Source organism: Sinocyclocheilus anshuiensis, unplaced genomic scaffold, assembly GCF_001515605.1.
Source record: "Sinocyclocheilus anshuiensis isolate Anshui unplaced genomic scaffold, SAMN03320099.WGS_v1.1 scaffold1154, whole genome shotgun sequence".
In the NCBI taxonomy this organism is placed as follows: Eukaryota; Metazoa; Chordata; class Actinopteri; order Cypriniformes; family Cyprinidae; genus Sinocyclocheilus; species Sinocyclocheilus anshuiensis.
The window spans coordinates 3,343,314-3,360,320 of record NW_015542345.1 but is presented as its reverse complement, the minus strand read 5'-3'; the positions used below and the strand labels follow the sequence as shown (position 1 = coordinate 3,360,320).

Sequence of the window (17,007 nt, the reverse complement as noted above, 5' to 3'; positions counted from 1 at the left end):
GGCAAAGGAGAAGTGCTCACTAACACAGATTTAGACAGATTTGTGAACAATATTTGAGAGAAATAGGCCTTTTGTGTACATATAAAAAGTCTTAGATCTTTGAGTTCAGCTCATGAAAAATGGGGACAAAAACAAAAGTGTTGCGTTTATAATTTTGTTCAGTGTATAATATATATTCATTTATATTACATTGTGTGTTGATCATATTTAAATGTTTTTTAGAAGTTGTACAAAATGTATTTTTATACAGAAATGAAAAACATGCTCATCTTAGAAGAGGTCTATGCAATAAAATATAAAAATGTCAGCATTTCCAGAAAATAACATCAGATCTATATAAACTCCAGATTACTTCAATTATAGACACAATATATTATTTCAAAACAATGACATGGAGTCCCAAAAGAGAGAAGAGGAGAATCACAAACAATTAATTAAAAATCATAGACGAAGAAAACCTTTTCAAAGTGAACTGCACAACCGTTTATGAAAATTACAATTTCATTTTTTTCTTCTTTGTATAATGCCAGCGGCAGCGACAGACAGTCCAACTCCAGCTTAAGCAGATTTCAGAGAGTAGATTCAGAGTTAAAGGCGGATTCCAAGGACCAGACTCTATTTATAGCATGCGCAAATTCATCATGGCTCAGCGCCTCTCTCTTGGGGCCAAATCACAGCAGCGATGAGAGGCCATGTTCAGGTCATCCCAGCCTCAATTAATAAAGAGCCGGGCATCCTCGCCAGAATAAGGGAAGCTGCTGACTTGTTTAAAGGCTGGCATGATAACCGTGCTGAAGTTTTTTTTTTTTTTTAAGTGGATTACGGAAAAAGCAAAAACAAGTATCTTAAGCTGAACAAGGCAATTAATTGCTGTAGGGGAGGAGCAAAAATCATGATAACCGGGCTGAAGTTTTTTTTTTTTTTTTAAGTGGATTACGGAAAAAGCAAAAACAAGTATCTTAAGCTGAACAAGGCAATTAATTGCTGTAGGGGAGGAGCAAAAATGTATGTAGATAGAAACATAAAAACAGAAATTTAAGCAGTAAGGTATGAGAGGAAGGTGTGACTATATTCAAAATAAAGCATGCCCTCGAATGTCTAATACAAAACATCACAATGTTAAGCACAGAGCTTATTAGACCAACATTTAGTTTTTTTGTTTTCTTTTTAGCACATTCAAAAACACATTCAGGTCAGTTTGGTTGAAGATTGTTTTAACCCCAAAATGTCTGATGGAAAGGCAGCTGCTATTATACAAGCAGTAAGAAATGCTAAAGAGGCCGACATTTCACCCAGTTTACCCAGCATTAAATGTTCCATGTCAGGTATTGACTTTGTGTAACAGGCCTCATTATCACCGTAGATGGGGTTGAATCAATCAATGAAGGACAAATGATTGATGTTTAGTGGGGGAAGTATACACCTACATGCACAGTAGGGATCATGGGCTTCATGTTGTCTGTAAGTTTACCCACAAGATATATCTTACAATATATATGTTTACTTTTATTCAGCAAGGATGTATTAAATTAACCAAAAATGACAGGCAATGTTACAAAAATTTCTATTTCACATAAATGCTTTTATAAATGCTTCATGAAATCCTGAAAATTGGTTTTCACAAATATATTAAGCAGCACAACTGTTTTCAACACTGATTATGATAAGAAAAGTTTCATGAGCACCAAATCAGATTTCTGAAGGATCATGTGACACTGAAGACTGGAGTAACAGATACTGAAAATTAAGCTTTGCAATCGCAGGAGTAAATTAAATACTAAAATATATTTTAAATTGCACAACTTCTTTCTGACGCCAAACAGTAATGTACACAGACTAACAATCTCTCCCTAGAGTACCTAACTAGTTGGTTGACGTATCTGCTGAAAAGTAGTACTTCCCTTAATTAAAAACAAAAACAAAGAGTAGATCAAGACCGGTTACATGGCTACAGCAGTACTGGTTAACGTGATTCAAGATGTCGTTTCTTACAAAAGCACTTCCAAAGTCAACTCCATGCTTTGCGAGGTGTAGCGAGTGCCCTCTCTGCCAGCTCCACCTGGTGAGCCGCTATGCTTTCTGCCCACCTACTCTGTGTTGAGCGGCGGGGTACGAGTGGGATGGGGCAAGGTGAGGCTGGTGGGCGGGCGGCCAGGCGGGAGCTTCCTGACACGGGAGCCAGCCACACAGCAGGATCAAACTGGCTATGGCATGAATCACCACCATTCCCACCACCGACACAGCCACTTCTGCTGCTGCCACAATTAAAAACACAGAGAGGCTGCAAACTAAATATATGCAACAACACAGACCTAATAACTGCACACTAGATTTTCAAATCTGATGTACTGTAAGGTATATATATTTTTAGAAAAGGTTGGCAGAAAAAACATACAAACAACTTTTATCTTAGCATTTTAATAATTTAATATCAGGAGGACGTTTAAAAATGAAATGCCCGACCGCGTAATGATCCTGTCTGGAGGATTAAACTGAAAATCAGAGTGCACTGAAGCAATTTTACATCTTAATATTCCAAACCCCGCACACCAAGCCTGAGTCGAGAGATATGATGAGTGCAATACCTGAGCTGCCACATTTAAATAAAAGCAAGGGGAGCTGGGATTTGGGCCATTGAGTTACTTAAGAGATAATGTTCCCGGCTCGCAAGTAAATAACGCCCTGGGGGGGTGAAGCAGTCCCCCAAATCACTTATTAGGAAAAAAAAATGGTCAATCGCCCCTGGCTTCCATTATTATGTTGGGCTGCCCAGCAGCGGGTGCAACCTTTGATCTGTTTAGGTTGGTGAGCATTTGCATTTCATAATGAGATCAAAGAAGGTCCGCACACTCCACAAGTGCCAACAGCGTTTTTAAACAGGGCAAGATTCAAACTCGCCAAATGCATTTATCCATTAGAGCAGGCCGAAACAGCTTTGGAGCATCAGTGGCTACGGCGTTTGTGAGGAATTAAGCATTTGCACACTTTTTCGCCTGCATGCAGGTGTGGAAACGCGAGAATATCATGCCGGTAGCGATGGAAGAGATTCAAGAACAAACATTTCAAGCATATTTAAACTGGTTAAGATGCGAGAACTGCTTGGGATTTTCGGCGGCGCTTCAGACGAGCCGTCTCCTGCACAATGAGATTCAGACTTTGGGTTCGAAAGTGGGTAGAGCGATGACCTGAAAAGTCACCCGGCGTTCCCGAAGCACAGCTGGTAAATCATTAGGGAGCAATTAGGCGAGAAAGTGCCAGAACCGCATTGTGAATTCTGAGGAGCAGCAGCCGTGACAAAGCCGTCATAAGCAAATCTCCTAGCGCCGCACGTTTTCTGAGTGCCTGATCAGATTACGGCCTGCTCTGTGGCCGGATTACAAACCTGTTGTGTAAACAGAGATTGAAAATTCTCGGGAGGATAACAAGAGCTTTCGCATGGCTTGGGTCCTCCATAATCCTCTAACATCCATACATTTAATGCTTTTAAAATGAGGTTTAGCCTGGTTGTACTCCGTTACAGCTTCTATATAAGTGCTCTAAGGTCAAACGGGATGAGGATGCTGGAACGCTCGGATCAGGTGGGTTGCGATGGCTTTCGCTTCACCAGAAGCAGCTTACAGTGTCAAATGCATAAACTCAGATGGTGATGGGTGCTAAGCATCTTGACAGCATTAAACATCTCATCAGTGAAAAGTGGGTTTTGACTGGGAACAGTGAGCCTCTCAACCCAATAGACGGCAAATGAATCTCATTTGCTCTTTTATTCTTTACACTGAGGTAGCTTGCATGCAGATAATTGGGATTATGAGAACCGGACAAAGACGAGTATATTACATAAGAGCTTTCAAAAGGGATGAAGGATTATTTCTTGTGGTGACAGTCAAAGCAATATCTTGAATCTGTGTTGTGGCTACATAATTGAACACCACCCTGCTGTTCCGAGGCAGTAACACTACATTGTTTGATACAAATCATATACAAGAATTTGATCTTTAATTCAAACCACTGCGGGATTGTGATATAAACCTGCCTGCAGTAAAAATGTTGTGCTGAAAAAGTAGCTACCGTATTGGCCCGAATATAAGACGACCCTGATTATAAGACGACCTCCCTTTTTCCAGATGTACCTTTTGGAAAAAGGCTTTTTAAAAACCAAATCTTGTTTTTTCTCAGTAAAACACATTTTGTCTTCAATTATTTTCATATTGCATATTTTTCCTATTTTAATTTTTGTTTTGAAAGTATGTTAAAAACTGGTAAAATGTACCAACAATCCCATTTTAAAAATATACACTTTTTGATATACCATTTACATTACGTATTTCATGGCACACTCGTTTTATGCGTATTTGGCGCCACCTATTGTTGTGGGTGTATTATTGACATGTCAAAGTCCAGACCCTGAATATAAGACGACCGCGTTTTTTCAGATGTATTTCCAAGAAAAAGACATTGTCTTATATTCGGGTCAATACGGTATATCGTATTAATTTTAGCATTCCAAAACATTCTTCAATGTTATAAGCTACAAAAGAACTCTATACTAACGATTTCAAAAGTACCAGTATACTTTGGTCCATACAATATTGTTTGATTAATAGAAAATTCAAACGGCCATTTATTTGAAATTTAAATCTTTTGTAATATTAAAAATATCTTTGTCACTTTTGATTAATGTGATGTATTCTTGAGGAATAAAAATATTAATTTCTTTAAAAAATTTTAAATCTTAATGACCCCAACCTTTTAACCAGTAGTGTATAGGAATAGAAGTCCCACACACTGCGGTAGCTTATAAAAATCCAGAGTCCCCTTACAAAGCCAATGAGACCGTGAGAAAGCAAAAAAAAAAAGTTATTTTAAAAGACAAATAATCTGTTCAATTTCACATCACGGTGAGTTATTTTATATAGACAAATTTTAAAAAACGCTAGTAAAAAAAACAAAAAACATGAGCAGTTAGTAAAATTCTGCATTTCACTAGCCACTGTGGCTTGTGGGCAAAAAAAAAAGTTAATTTCTAACCCTGGTGACAACTCAACTCTAGAGTAACCGGTTTCATAATATTGCAGACAGAATGTGCTAAAATTCATCTCAAGCTGCATATCTGTCTCCCCTAATACGGTGTTAATATTTTTTGACCTTGATGAATGATCTATTCTTATTGACAGCACTTATTGATATTTCTTAAAAGTGCTGGCTAATGGAGTTCTATTGAGATGACTAAATGAGTTGCCGCCGCCTGGATTAGCCTAGTCTCATCTCTCCAGCACAGCTAGAATTATCATAGAGAACAGACGTGTGCTGTGAAAATATGCTCACCAACAGATAGACGCATAGACGCACACACACACGCATGCACGGGGACGCGTCTCGCACGGATATGAACCACGTACATCTTGTCTGCCTGCAATAAAGCTGTGCTACCGATTCTATTGCCAATAAATGTCAACTGATTGGAAAGCTCATTCTAATATCAATTTCCATCTCCGCTCTTTAAAAGGCAATCAGCACGGCTTCATCTCTGTATATCATATGCTCCTTGAGATGGTGACACAGCAATGGCTCTCTCCAACATAATAGACTTCTATCAAGGCATCCGGCATGAATAATACAAGCCATGAAAGGCACTTTTTCCCTCTTCTATGGCTTGTGTGGCTGGATCTGGCTGGGTGAATATCAACACACTTCCTTCTCACACGTGTCTCCAAAAAGAGCCTTTATTTTCTTGTGTCTAGAGAGACAAGATACTGTGTCAAATATTAATGGTCATAAACAGATCCGAATGGCGCTTTGCAAAATAGCAGCGTGGCTGTTGCTTTTATATTTTCGAAGCGTTCCTTGGTGAGGAAATGAAAGAAAAAAAAAAGCCTTGACAGCATAAGAAATGAGAATAATTTCACACATTAACCTTGGCAGTCTCCTCTGACTAAATTCAGGGCTGATTCGGTACACTGATTGAATTTAAGTGGAGGGACGTCACTCGTGTGCATGCAAATGTCTCTGACGGGCAGAAAGCAAATAATGACAAATTAACTGACGCTTACAGCGCCTCGCCCCTTACCTTCCACCCGCTGCCGGCTTCCCTGTAATAGGGGAAATTGTCACAGATCCACTGGTAGATCTCGCTCAGTGTCATTTTCTTCTTTGGCGAGCTGTTGATGGCAAACGTGATGAGGCTGGCGTAGCTGTACGGTGGTTTGCCGTCCTTGTGCTGCTGCACCTCCTCCTGGTCCAGTGTGGTGTTGGGGTCCAGCAGGGCGCTCTTCTTAGCCATGCCTGGCCCGTGAGCGTTCTGGGTGTCCGCTTTCTGAATGGCCGCCCGCATGGTCAGCTGTGGCAGCCAGTCCATGGAGGTCAAGCTGCTCTCCAGCTCCGACGTCATGGTGGCAGGTCGAGTGGCGGTGGCAAAGGAGGGGTGACGATTCGGTGCGGCGGCGACGCAGAGGTTCCCTCAGATCACTGTTTTTGTCGGCGTCACTCAAAAACTAAACCTGCAGAGAAGAGCGAGAGAGGGGATCATTATATTGCCCGACACTGTCAGGATATGAGTGATCGCTTCTGAAGCGCGCTGACACTTCAATAGTTAGAACCACTACAGCTGGAACCAATGTCATTTTAATTAGCACATTCAAACAGGCAGCATTTCTCTTTGGAGAGAAGCTCTAGAACAGACGGAGATCTGCAGACAAACCAAAAAAAAACAACAAAAAAAACATTGAGCTGCACAGACCGGCCAAGCCGTCTGGCCCACCTCCTACCTCCGGCCTGCACCCTGCAGCTGACTCACACAACTGTAATCCGAGCTGCAAACTAAGTAAATGCTGCGGAATTGTTTTCACAACTGCCAGCCAAATGGGGGAACGGTTCACATGGAATTCCAGTTCTCCTGAGGGTAGCATAACCCTTTCTATTTCCCTCTACCCTTCCCCCCCTCTCCATCTCTCTGCATTGTAAACAGGCCTCGGAGTCGTTGTCTTGCAGCATGATCTCTCATTCACGTCTGCGGCTGCACCCTACACCCACAGACAACCTTGTGTTTTAGGCACGCTGCCCTCTCTGGCTCAAAATAGTAGCAAAAGCGTCCAGTCACATAGGTACACGGTCGGGCGGCATAATCCATCTACAGTTCGCACAGAACGTCTTATTGTGAAAATGACAACACGACTGGAAAAAAGGCACCAGGGGAGGGGATATCCCACATATTATTCAGACGAACCTCGGTTTAAAAATACCTCCCCGGTTCTCTCGGGAACCTCATTGAAATTCCTCTAGAATGGCGGAAAGCGAGCGCGAGCCTCTGAAATCTGATAAATGAGATGTCTGTGAGGCCAGTGCTATGACAGACTGTCTTTTTTCATCATTCTGTCATTTCCATAAAGGTGAGTCATGACCCTCTAATTTAAAAGATTTTTCCACACAAGGATGGGACCCTCTGATCCAGCTGTATGAAGTGCAAACTTAAAATTCTAATTTAGCATCCTTGCCATTCACATGCAGGAAATTAGCACCTTTGGGCACTTGCTAATTCAATTAAATCAAATCTATATGCAATGTACTCTTCAATTTCTCATGCATCCAATCTGATTTTCACATAGACTGTAGAAATAAACTGCACTGACAAACTGAAACTGCTGCATGTTGCAACAAACAGGCAACCAACCTGAAAGCAATGCCAGGCAGACAGCAGCCAAATAAATGTGAAAGGTAAGGCAACTATCCATATACAGCCTGAACTTGCTTTTGGAAAAAACTCGCTGCCAAATTCATAAATGTAAATGTATGGTTAAGCCAGTATCTGAAGTTTTTCAGAGTCACGTTATCAACATTTATATCAAAAAAATCTATACAAAAGTGATGGCATTAATTAATATCCTGTGGTGACATGTTAATGTCATCTCAAACTATTTTAAACAGAATTTTGCTTATTTTTCACAATGAATGCAACATTTATGACCTTAAATTAAACTACATGAGAACCATTTATTTCAAATGTTTATTTATTTTTTTTAAACAATACACATTCAAAATACATTTTAACCCAAACACTTGACATTGATTAAAAAAAAAAGGCTCATGTATATGTTGGATAACAACAGTGTCTTCAATAAAGGAGAATTTGCAAGCTTTGCCCTCGTTGATTATGACCATATATGCATTTGAAAGTAAAGACTACACAAGAAACACCAAAGCTGACTGTAGCAGATAAAACTGTGGGCAGCAGAGTCAGAATTGCTCAGAAAAACTTTGAAATATTGATCAAAATAAAAGAGTTGGATATCAAAAAAGTAGGGCTGTGCAAAAAATCGAATGCGATTTTCATGTGTATCTCGTCAGTAAAGCCGCTTCTGTGATTAGTAGTAAATCTCCAGCACATGCTTTCAGATGGAGCGGCATTTACTACACAGAGCCGCAGTTCACTGACAAGCTATGCAAAATCGCGTTCAAAATCGCAGGCGATTCATTGCCGATTATGAACGCGATTTTGCGTAGCTTGTCAGTGAACTACGGCTCTGTGTAGTAAATGCCGCTCCATCTGAGAGCACGTGCTGAAGATTTACTACTAATCACAGAACCGGCTTTACTGACAAGATACGCATGACAATCATATTCGATTAATCGTGCAGCCCTAACAAGTACATAGTGTGTACACCTGCGATTTTGAACGCGATTTTGTGTAGCTTGTCAGTGAACTACGGCTCTGTGTAGTAAATGCCGCTCCATCTGAGAGCACGTGCTGAAGATTTACTACTAATCACAGAAGCGGCTTTACTGACGAAATGCGCATGAAAATCGCATTCGATTTTTTTGCACAGCCCTACAAAAAAGCATCAGATATAAAAAGCTGCAATAAAATAACTGAAGCAAAGTTCAAAACTTTCACATCAAGTTTTAACTAAGTCGTCATCTGATTTTTTTTGGAAGGTCAGAGTGACCAAAACAATGCTAAAATACTTCAGGTGAACTTATAAAACACTTATATAGAACAGTTCTTATAACAAAAAAAAAAAGCTGATTAAATGTTCATTTGGACTTAGGATAAATATTTTAATATTTGTGAGGCTGTTCATGCCACGTGCATAATGCACAATGTATTTTAAGGCTTTGACTAATAAAGTAATACATTACAAAAATGCCAAATGATGCATGCAGAATGAGGCATTCTGTGCACTTAATATTCACATCACCATCCCACAAACCACAGAAGTATCCCTGCAAGAATTCTGAATGATGAAATCTGCAGATAAAGGTTCAGGTCTCAAGCATCACCTACTTGCTACAGGGCTGCTGCCATTTTGACTCCATGCATATCACACAGGAATGCACTGCTCTCAGGAGCGCTGCTGTGGTAATTAGCGCACCTCTGCAGTGCCAGGCAGTAAAATGCAGCCTGCATCTCCCCTCATTAACATTGGCACCTATACAGATGACTCGTTACAGGCCCTTGCTGCAGAGGAGCATGCATTAACTGGCACGGAAAAGGGATATGGCTGGTGGCCATTATGCACACATCCACAGAGTTAGGCAGTTCAGTCTACTGAAGTCAGTAGCCCCCTGGGAACTGATTACAACAAATGCATATCACTGCTTTGAATTAAGAAAATACTACTGATTACTACTACTTGAGCCAAAATGATTTATCATTTGATACTAGAGCTGCAGAATGTAATTGTTTTTACAATGCTGATGTGAACACTTCTGCACTGATGCATTAACACAAAAGAATCAATATTTTACAAAATGTAATTAAATAGGCCTATCATACATATTAATGTACTGTTTTATTGTAAATACTGTAGGCTACACTTCTTATATATGATTAAAAATAGTTGCATATGTGCTTAGGAAGCAAAGCACTTGTAGACAGACAGATAGACAGAATTATTTCAAAATATCGGTCTTGGTGAGCATTCAGGTAAATACAACTGGTTATGTCTTAATTGAACAGAAAAAAATTGGGGGAAAATCTGATGTGTAATATTATATTAGACCTGTGCATTAACCTGCTGCTGTCTGGGTCATTTATGTTAATCAAACAACAAAAGAAAAGGGTAAACACTCTTGACTGATCTTGACTGAATATCTTTTGCAGCTTTAATTAATAATCAATTTATTTGCAATTAATTAATTAAAAACTATGAAGTGATTATTTTTACATTTGATTATATTTCTGTATTATTTATTCTACATGCATGCTTCTGTTAAATATATTTAAAATGAGGAAAAAAAGTAAAGCATTGTTAACATCATTTATAAACAAATCGCTACCCTCTGAATCGTAACTGAATCTAATCGTGAAGCAAGTGAAGATTCACACCTATATTTGATACACATTTGCTATTTGACAAAAGGTTAAACGTTTAAGTGTTTTAGGTGCTTAAAAATGTTTTTTTTTGCCTTTTTAAGTGAAATAAAATAAGTACTAAAATACCTAAATTAAAGCAAATTCCTAGATTAAAGCAAAATTGAAATATTTAAAAAAATTATAAAAGCACATAAAAAGTATGCACTGAAAAGTGTTATTATTGAATGTCTTCTATAAAACAAATAATAAAATTACATACATTAATATATATGTATATGCATATGTGAGTTATATGCAAAAGGTAGATTTTACTAACAAGGCCATGTTGAAACAATGAGAGCTGTTTAATAACAACTCATAAACTGTGCAAATGCTCTGAGCGTTAATATTCATTGTCTTTTAGAGTGCATTAAGAAACGCTTGAGAATTCTCAAGGTAAAATATACAAAGGCAAATGCGCTCCTACTGTAATTCAAAGACGACAATTACTGGGAGTAATCTCTTTCCAAAACTCAATATCATCCGATCACAGTGTTAAAAGAGAACGTTAATTGCTTTGGCACGACGTATGCTCTCTCAGACGCCATTTCTACGAGTCAAAGCGTGAACAATAAATATTTACTTTATGGAACAAACGCGAGCAAACTCGTGTGTGTACATGGATGTGTGGATTAGTAAGCAGACTTGCGGTGGAGAAGGCCCCGTTGGGGGGATGGTAACTTGGCTTCGGCAGAGGGGAATCACTCTCTGTGAGCTCCTTCCACAGCGCCTGAAGACCTGGCACACCGCTTCACAACAACAACAGTGATGTAACCTAGTAACAAGCCCTTGGCTTTTCTACTCCTAACCGAAACTCTGGCCATGTCTTCTACATCAACAACATTATTACGGCGTGTAGAAAGGCTTGTGTTGTCTTAGCGATCATGAAAGAGAAAACAGGGAGGGGTGGGAAACACGCTCACCTGCCCCAGAGTAAAAAGGAGATTCCTCATTTTTTCCAACGCCCTAGGCACTGCTCTCGAGTTATTTTTGAAAACAAGAATAACTAAAATAGCAACGGCTCATTGTTTCGCCTGAATGTCGAAGTGCTGTAATTGTTCGCTGCGGCCAGCCCGAAGACTCATCTTCATTAAATGGAAAAGTAGGTAACAGCAACAGCTTTTAAATGTCAGTCTTCCCTCTCCATTAAAGGCTTAATGGTTGCATTGAAACCACCCCCAGGATGAGAGCATTAATAACCCAGTCGTTACTCGCATTTTTAGGATGTGTCAATTATCGCTCCGCTGCGCACACTGCCAGCCGAGCGCATTGTTCAGCTTATTACAGCCTGCAGCAGATCAGGGCTTGTCACAGTGAGACCGCCGCTCATCCTGGCCTGTCGGATGCCAGTGCTGAACTCGGGCCTGCCAGAGAGACTCCTTTAAGGCAGCATGCACAGACCGGGAGATCCGAGGCGTCGGAGTAGCCCTGTTCCAGTAACGACGTCTGGCAGATACACATTGGCCGGGGTGCTGTGTCCTCCGAGCGCCAGTCTCATTGCTTTACATGAGGGCAGATTCCCACCTCCCCGGCTCAGCAGTCTACAGGGGACGCATGCATGCACTCCATAATTAATCTGCCAGTCACAGCAAAGTGCCACTCTGGCTGGAGAGAAATGGAGAGCTGCACGCATACGAGCAGCTGATAATCATAAATGTAGCACAGTGTTAAAATGGTAGGTTAACGTGAAAGCCGCAGGATTTTAAAAAGCACAGAGGGCCAGGAATGCAGCTAAGACAAATGGACACTGAATTCTCGCCCAATGCGCTCATACAGAGAGAATGCATCAACCAAAAAAAAAATAAAGAAAAGTGTCATTTACTACATTTTAAAAACACTGACAAATCAAATCCGTCAGTCATTTTTACAAACAAGCTAATCCGTTTTAAATTACATATAAGACAATGTAGCATCATCTGGCTTCTCTTGCAAACACTGTGAGAAAACTGCACTTTTTAATGCCAAACACACTACTTTGCATACAAAGTAATGCCACAGTATATCATAGATTTTACTAACAGTGACAGAATAATGTAATGTAACACATTAGTTTTCATGACATAATGAATACACAGAGAATCGTACTTGCCAGTAGCCATGATGTGAATCTTAGTGGAATTCGTGGTTTAAATAACAAACAAACAAACAAAAAAACAACTACAATAACTATGACTCTGCAAAGAAATGCTTTCAAATCACCAATCTAAGTACTGAAACAAGCAAATCACACTGAAAGAACTCTAGCGACAATCCATTCCAATGAAGCACTGCAAATGAATTAATCTCTTACAACAAAACCATATAAATATTTTTACATTTGCATATTCTGCATTAAACAAAATATATTTTTTCTATACTTATAATAAACATTAAATCAATAGTTTTATATTTCAACATCATTTTTAGATCAATTATCATTCCCAATGTTTAATGGGACTGTAGCCCTTTCCCTCGGTTCGGTACTTAATGTGGTTTTGAGGTCACCGTTTTGGTTTGGTTCTGTATTGGGTGGAGGCATGTAGGCTATTCTTAATGTGGCATTAGCAATTTCCACAAATATACTCTACTATTTGTTAACAAATACTTCAACAGTATACTTCAACAAAAAGCTTTTTTTAAGAAAACGCCTGTGTATCAATAAATTGGATCTGTACAGCTCTTAAAGTGACAGCAGGCTAATATTCCTACTAGGGCTGGGTAAAAAAATACTGATATCTCGATTTTAATCGATTCTCATTTTTACGAAACAATATCGATCTCATTTTTACGGAACGATATCGATTCTTAAATCCCAAGAATCGATTAGTCTAGCCTGTTTTCAGTCAATGGATGGAACATTGAAGGGCACCTCCCACCCAATAAATCGCAATAAGCATTGTGCGTTGGTACTTTTAATATGAAACAAAGTCTCCAATTTCAATTTATGTCCATTGTATTGCAGTATTCAAACAATAAATGCCATTTTGACGCTGTTTAATGTGGAGTGACAGATTGCTGTAGCGCCTCGGTTCAACAGACGCGGCAGCGCAAGGCGCACGTGAACTGATCATCTCCTCCACATTAATACCAGTTTCAGCACAACATAAGCATGACTAAACATCCAAAGGTAAGTTGAAAGAAAGAGTACAACTTTACAATCCGTATCCTGTCTCATGTAATCGCTCAATCAGTGTTTCAGCCGCACAAAGACGTCAATATAACGGCTTGTAAACAATTCATGTAACATAACATTTACCTCAGAAAGCATATTTGGTGACCATAAACTCGATAGTCAGCCAGAAAAATAAACTATAAAGAGGAGCATTCTGCTAAATATATGCACTATGCATTATAATTTTTTACCGTTCTTTAATGTTTTATTTATGTTTGAATAAATCCATCCAAGTTTTTATGACAGCCACTATTTAAATGTGTATATTTAAAAAAAACGAACTGAAGTAATTGTAACTTAAATATTATAAAACTTAATTAAGTGCAATTTAAGCAGTTGTATAACACAAATCAGTCCATTTTAACCTTCAATATTATAATGTAGTGCCAACTGACTCGCATGTATATTTTACAGCATTAGTTGAGAGATTGTTTTTTCCTTGAGAAAATTTGGCATGTACTGTACCTGATATGTATCCAAAATAATCGATATTGAATCGAATCGGTAATCGAATCGAATCGAAAGATTGTGAATGAGAATCGAATCGAATTGTGAAAACCCAGCCCTAATTTGGCTGTCAAAGCCCAGCCATAATTCCTACTACTGTCTATATCTATAATGTTAATCAAACAACAAATGCAAAAGAGAAAAAAAATCACTCACTGATCTTGACTAATTTTAGTAGCTTTAATTAAGGAACAATGTATGAATGTTTAATTTATACAGTTAAGACTATGCAGTGCTTTACTTGTACATTGATTACTTTATTCAATGTCTGCATTATCTCTTACTTAAAACGCTACTGTTAAATATATCTACTGTACCTAAAAACACTTTACTTGCAATTGTTTGTTACTTAAATCTGTTCTTATAAATAAAGATAAAATAAAAAATTACCATATCATGCTATACATTATTATTGTGTTAAGGGGGAAGAATGCTTTTTTTTTACTTTTTTTTTTTCAAATCAACTTTTGCAATGTTGTGATTGACCTTGTAGCTGTACAGTATTGTTTGGATCATGGCTTATTACTCTTTCAATAAAATCCCTATGGAAAAATACTTCCATAACCTGAAAAAGTGGGCGTACACTGTGGGCGTACATCTTAATAGCTGGATTTTTTAATTTGGCTGTATCAGGAAGTTATTGGATGTTAAAGGGGTCATCGGATGCTACATGCACTTTTACAAGTTGTTTGAACTGAAATGTGTGTTGGCAGTGTGTGTACACAACCACCCTATAATGATAAAGATCCACCAAGTGTTTTTTTTTTTAATCTCGTTAAATCATTTCCCCTTGCTCATATCAAGCCATTCTCAGATGCCTGTCTGTGTGACGTCACAGACCCAAGCCCTCCCACGATTGTTGATTGACACTAGCGTTTTATCTTAGACCCGCTCTAAATGAGCTGTCATCAGTCCGCCATTGTTTCGACGTCGGAGCAGGAGTAGACAAGAATGGCTCCAAAGCGATTGAGGTGTTCTGTTGTTGGAAGTAATAATTAGAGATCGACCGATATATCGATTTCCCGATATTTTTCACGATATTTAAGCATTTGACCATAATCGGATATCGGTTTTGTAATATCGGTTTCACCGATAAACGCTGCCATCTTGTGGGTGTTTTGAGAATTGCGCGCAGGATCGCCATTGCAGTAATGCACAAATGAGATGTATTACGTAAATGCCTGATATGCAGTTTATGCAGCTTAGCTCGAAGAAATAGAGACGAACTCACGGAGTCATGTAAAATAATCCGTCAAGTCCTATCCCAATAAAGACGTAACTTTGCCTGAATTAAATAATATGCAGCTATGAATGAGCGCATGTTGGAAATAAAAGCGCTGAATTGAATTCTCTCTCTGTTGTATATTTGCTCATTATTAGTCTCGTGAACCGCTTTCATATTGCTGTTCACTCACCGGGTTGATGTGGTTGATGCTCTGGAAATGCTCCAGCAAGGCCACCGCATGTATATAAATACAACTCTATGGAAATTAATTATTTATTATCTCCGCGAGCGATCGCAGTTTCAGTATAGTTCTGTGTAAAGGCATAGATAAACCACGCTGTCAGCAGGTATTTCATAATCTAGAAGGACAAAAACATTATTAATAATTCTGATAAAACATTCCAGTTGAGAAATGCAATAAAATATGTTTTGTTTGTTATATTCCAATATTCCAGAGAATATTATTCAGTGTTTGTTATATTCCAATATTCCAGAGAATATTATTCAGTGAATTATTCTTGACTCTGTAGCTATTAAACAGCTTATAAACCTACTAAAACTGTAGTTTAAAATGAAGTTCGTATGACTCCTGTCCTTTATTTATTTTCTCCATTTGAAAACATTGGACATTCTACATTTATTTTGCTTATTGTTAATGTTAGTGTTGTTGCTTCTGATGCTTTTTTATAAATAAAATGTTTTTTATTGTTGTTATATGAAGATTAAATTTAACATGAAAGACTGTTAATTTTCAACACTTAAAAAAAAAAAAAGATGACAGAAAAGAGGAAAAACCAAAGTGAAGTATGTTCTTACTTCACTCAGTCATTTATTTAATTTATAACAGTAAATAAATATCGGTTCTGCATATCGGTTATCGGGAACATAAACCCGCAAATAATTGGTATTGGTATCTGTTATAAAAAATCAATATCGGTCGATCACTAGTAATAATGAACATAGCAGTCGTCATTTATTCTCGACATCTGTGCCGCTGAAGATGCAGTGGATTACCTTTGTTTTTGAAGGGAATGCGCCCCCGATCTACCTAAATGCATTTAAGTTCGCGCGAATCATTTGTGATACAGCCTCACCTACAGAAGTATAAGATTCTTTTATGAATCTTTGCAAATCGCCTTTCCTAATAACATGCTAGTTAGCAAGTTCCACGGCTTAGTATACAGTATCATGAGAATGGCTCGTCACCCCACAGAAGAGAGGGGCAGGGTGAGTAGAGCTCATTAGCATTTAAAGGAACATGGACTAAAATGGGTTGCTGAAAACAGATGATTTTGACAGGGTAAAAAGGTTGTTGGATGTAATAATGAACATAGCAGTCGTCATTTACTCCCGACATCTGAGCCGCTGAAGATGCAGTGGATTACCTTTGTTTTTGAAGGGAATGCGCCCCCGATCTACCTAAATGCATTTAAGTTCGCGCGAATCATTTGTGATACAGCCTCACCTACAGAAGTATAAGATTCTTTTATGAATCTTTGCAAATCGCCTTTCCTAATAACATGCTAGTTAGCAAGTTCCACGGCTTAGTATACAGTATCATGAGAATGGCTCGTCACCCCACAGAAGAGAGGGGCAGGGTGAGCAGAGCTCATTAGCATTTAAAGGAACATGGACTAAAATGGGTTGCTGAAAACAGATGATTTTGACAGGGTAAAAAGGGTGTTGTTTTACACTACCATTGATAAATTTTAACCAAAGTATGTTATAGACTTTTCATTAAGACCCTAAAGAATCATATCAACTTGTGGAAAATGGGCA

General features: G+C 38.6%; 1 protein-coding gene across 3 annotated transcripts in view; it reads right to left on the bottom strand.

Moving 5' to 3' along the window:
• LOC107691352 (forkhead box protein J3) overlaps positions 1-17,007 on the bottom strand; it is a 136,001-nt gene that overhangs the window by 62,851 nt on the left and 56,143 nt on the right. For all 3 annotated transcript variants that reach the window (XM_016489916.1, XM_016489918.1, XM_016489917.1), the window contains exon 2: positions 6,065-6,494. In XM_016489916.1, the coding sequence (XP_016345402.1) occupies positions 6,065-6,385 (321 nt within the window). In that variant the 5' untranslated portion in view covers positions 6,386-6,494. The remainder of the gene's footprint in view (positions 1-6,064; positions 6,495-17,007) is intronic.